Source organism: Trichechus manatus, unplaced genomic scaffold (assembly GCF_000243295.1).
Source record: "Trichechus manatus latirostris isolate Lorelei unplaced genomic scaffold, TriManLat1.0 scaffold00057, whole genome shotgun sequence".
NCBI classification, from domain to species: domain Eukaryota; kingdom Metazoa; phylum Chordata; class Mammalia; order Sirenia; family Trichechidae; genus Trichechus; species Trichechus manatus.
In genome coordinates this window covers 8,710,439-8,712,833 of record NW_004443993.1, presented here as the reverse complement: position 1 = coordinate 8,712,833, position 2,395 = coordinate 8,710,439, and the positions used below count along the sequence as shown (strand labels likewise).

At 61.7% G+C, this 2,395-nt stretch overlaps 1 protein-coding gene across 1 annotated transcript in view; it reads left to right on the top strand.

Annotated features, from left to right (window-relative positions):
* The first annotated feature begins 1,938 nt into the window (after positions 1–1,938).
* The window catches only part of PSPN (persephin), a 2,324-nt gene continuing 1,867 nt past the window's right edge, over positions 1,939–2,395 (top strand). The window contains exons 1-2 of the mRNA XM_023733086.1: positions 1,939–2,101; positions 2,173–2,391. Coding sequence (XP_023588854.1) covers positions 1,939–2,101; positions 2,173–2,391 — 382 coding nt within the window. The remainder of the gene's footprint in view (positions 2,102–2,172; positions 2,392–2,395) is intronic.

Sequence of the window (2,395 nt, the reverse complement as noted above, 5' to 3'; positions counted from 1 at the left end):
GTTGCCATCGAGTTGACTGACATGCCGACCCCGTGTGTGTCAGCGTAGAATGCGCTGCACAGGGTTTTCAGTGGCTGATTTTTCGGAACTGGATCACCAGCCTGCCTTCTGAGGTGCATGGACAGGGTCTGTTGCTGCTGTACCCGGAGGCCAGACAGTGCAGCAGAGTGGTTTGGAGCAGGGGCCTTGTGTCCCAGGGACCTAGGTTCAAATTCCGCTCCGTTTCACATTTCTGGGTGACTTTGGGCACATGACTACACCCCGGAGTCTCCCTTTTTCTCGTCTGAAAGTAGCCTGAATAAGCAGCGCCCACAACCAGCACGACGTGATGATTGCCCAGTCCCTGTGGATGGAGTCTAGGTCGTCTCCAGGCTTTGGCTGATCCCAACAACAGTGACTATCCCTGGACCGGCTTCTTCACTGCGCTGTCGGATGAGGGCCTCTGGGTCAAAGGCGTGTCGTTCACAGTTCAATAGCAGTTGCTCAGCTGGCGTCCAGGGAGCCTCTCGGCAGTCACCCCCGCCAGCAGCGCGGGCAGATCTGTGTCCCTGTTGTGCAGTGGGCTCTTGTGGATTGTTGTTGTTGCTGTCTAGTCAGTTACAACTCGTGGCGACCCCATGTGTGCAGAGTAGAACTGCTCCATAGGGTTGTCAAGGCTGTGACCTTTCAGAAGCAGATCGCCAGGCCTTTCTTCCGAGGCACCTCTAGGTGAGTTCGAACCCTTTCGGCTAGGAGTCGAGCGCTTAACTATATGCGCCACCCAGGGACTCCTAGTGTGTGTTAGACACTTGATTTTTGCCGGTCTTGTAGGGGTAGGGAGTCTCCTTTGAGTTCGTGTATGACTTCAAGCATCTCTTCAGACATGGAGAAGTGACTCGGATGTCCTTTGCCTCAAAAGCTCTTGGAAGCTCATTAGTGCCAGGTACTGTGCTAAATGCATCTTTCTGTCCTCCCTGAAGGAGCCCTGGTGGCGCAATGGGTAACTCTCTGCTGCTAACCGAGAGGTTGGTGGTTTGAACTCACCAGCAACTCCATGGGAGAAAGACCTGGTGATCTGCTCCCGTAAAGATTACAGCCTAGAAAATCCTATGGGGCCGTTCTCCTCTGTCCTGTAGGGTCGCCTCCACGGCAGCGGCAGCGGGGAGTCCTCACTGAACCCTGTGGGGGAAGGATGAGGGGATGGAGGCTCGCTTCCCCGAGTTACACAGAGCGAGGCATGGAAGCCACCAGAGCCGCCTGCCACCGGGATTTGCTGCCACCTCCATCGTCCAGTTGTCACCGAGACCCAGTGGTTCAGGCCCCCACCTGGTCTGATGCTCTTGGGTCCCGGGATGGGGTTGGGGTCCTAGGGTCCCTTCTAGAGACAGGACCCTCACAGGGTGAGCTTCCTGCCCTGTGTCCCGGTCCTTGGCGGTCCCTGGGCCTCTCCCTTTTCCTGTTTTGACGCTGGCTCTGCTAGCGCGGAGACAGGCGTGATGTCTTCATCCTCCAGTGGGGAGCCGCGATGGGGATCACCCGCCCCCCACCTGTCAGCCCCCCAGCACCCTCCCCGGTCTATCTGGCACACGAGGTAGGGCTCCTGGGCCTTAGCACCTGGTTAGTGGGGAGGGACCCCAGCAGGGGGTCCCATGACACCCCTGCTCTCCCTGCTGACATCAGGTGGTGGGGCTGGGGGTGCTGCCCGCCCGTCCTGGGCTGGGCCCTGGCTGCTACAGCACCCTCGTAAATCAGGGGGCTGAGGGGTGTCGGAAACGGGCCTCTGGAATGTCTGGGTTGGGGGGGGTGAGCCCTTAACTCTTAGGAGTACAGGCGGGTGGGGCAGGAGCCGCTGCCTGTGTCCCAGGATGAGGGGGCCGGCAGGAAAGTGTGCCCCCCCCCGCCGAGGCAGGGGCATAAATTGAGGGCAGGGCCCCCTGCCCTCAGGAGCTGCTTGTCAACATGGCCCCGGGAGGAATCCTGCTCAGCTGTCTGCTGCTCCTGGGGCTGCTGCTGGGCCTCAGTTGGGGCCCCGCTGCTCTGGGGTCCCCAGTGGTGGAGTCTGGAGAGTTCTGGGCTGAACACATAGCAGAAGCCGGAGGGAACCAGAGGCCGTGGCTGGGTAAGGACCCTGAGTCCCCCGTCTGATCCCCAACTCCTGCCTGCCCAGGCTCTGCCCGCTGTCAGCTGCCCTGTCTCCCTCCCCAGGTGCCCGCCTGCGCCGAGCTGCGGCCGGCCCGTGCCAGTTGCGGAGTCTGACCCTGCCGGTGGCCGAGCTGGGCCTGGGCTATGCCTCGGAGGAGAGGGTGGTCTTCAGCTACTGCGCCGGCAGCTGCCCCCGCGGCGCCCACACCCAGCACGGCCTCACGCTGGCCCGGCTGTGGGGCCAGGGCCGTGCCCACGGCGGGCCCTGCTGCCG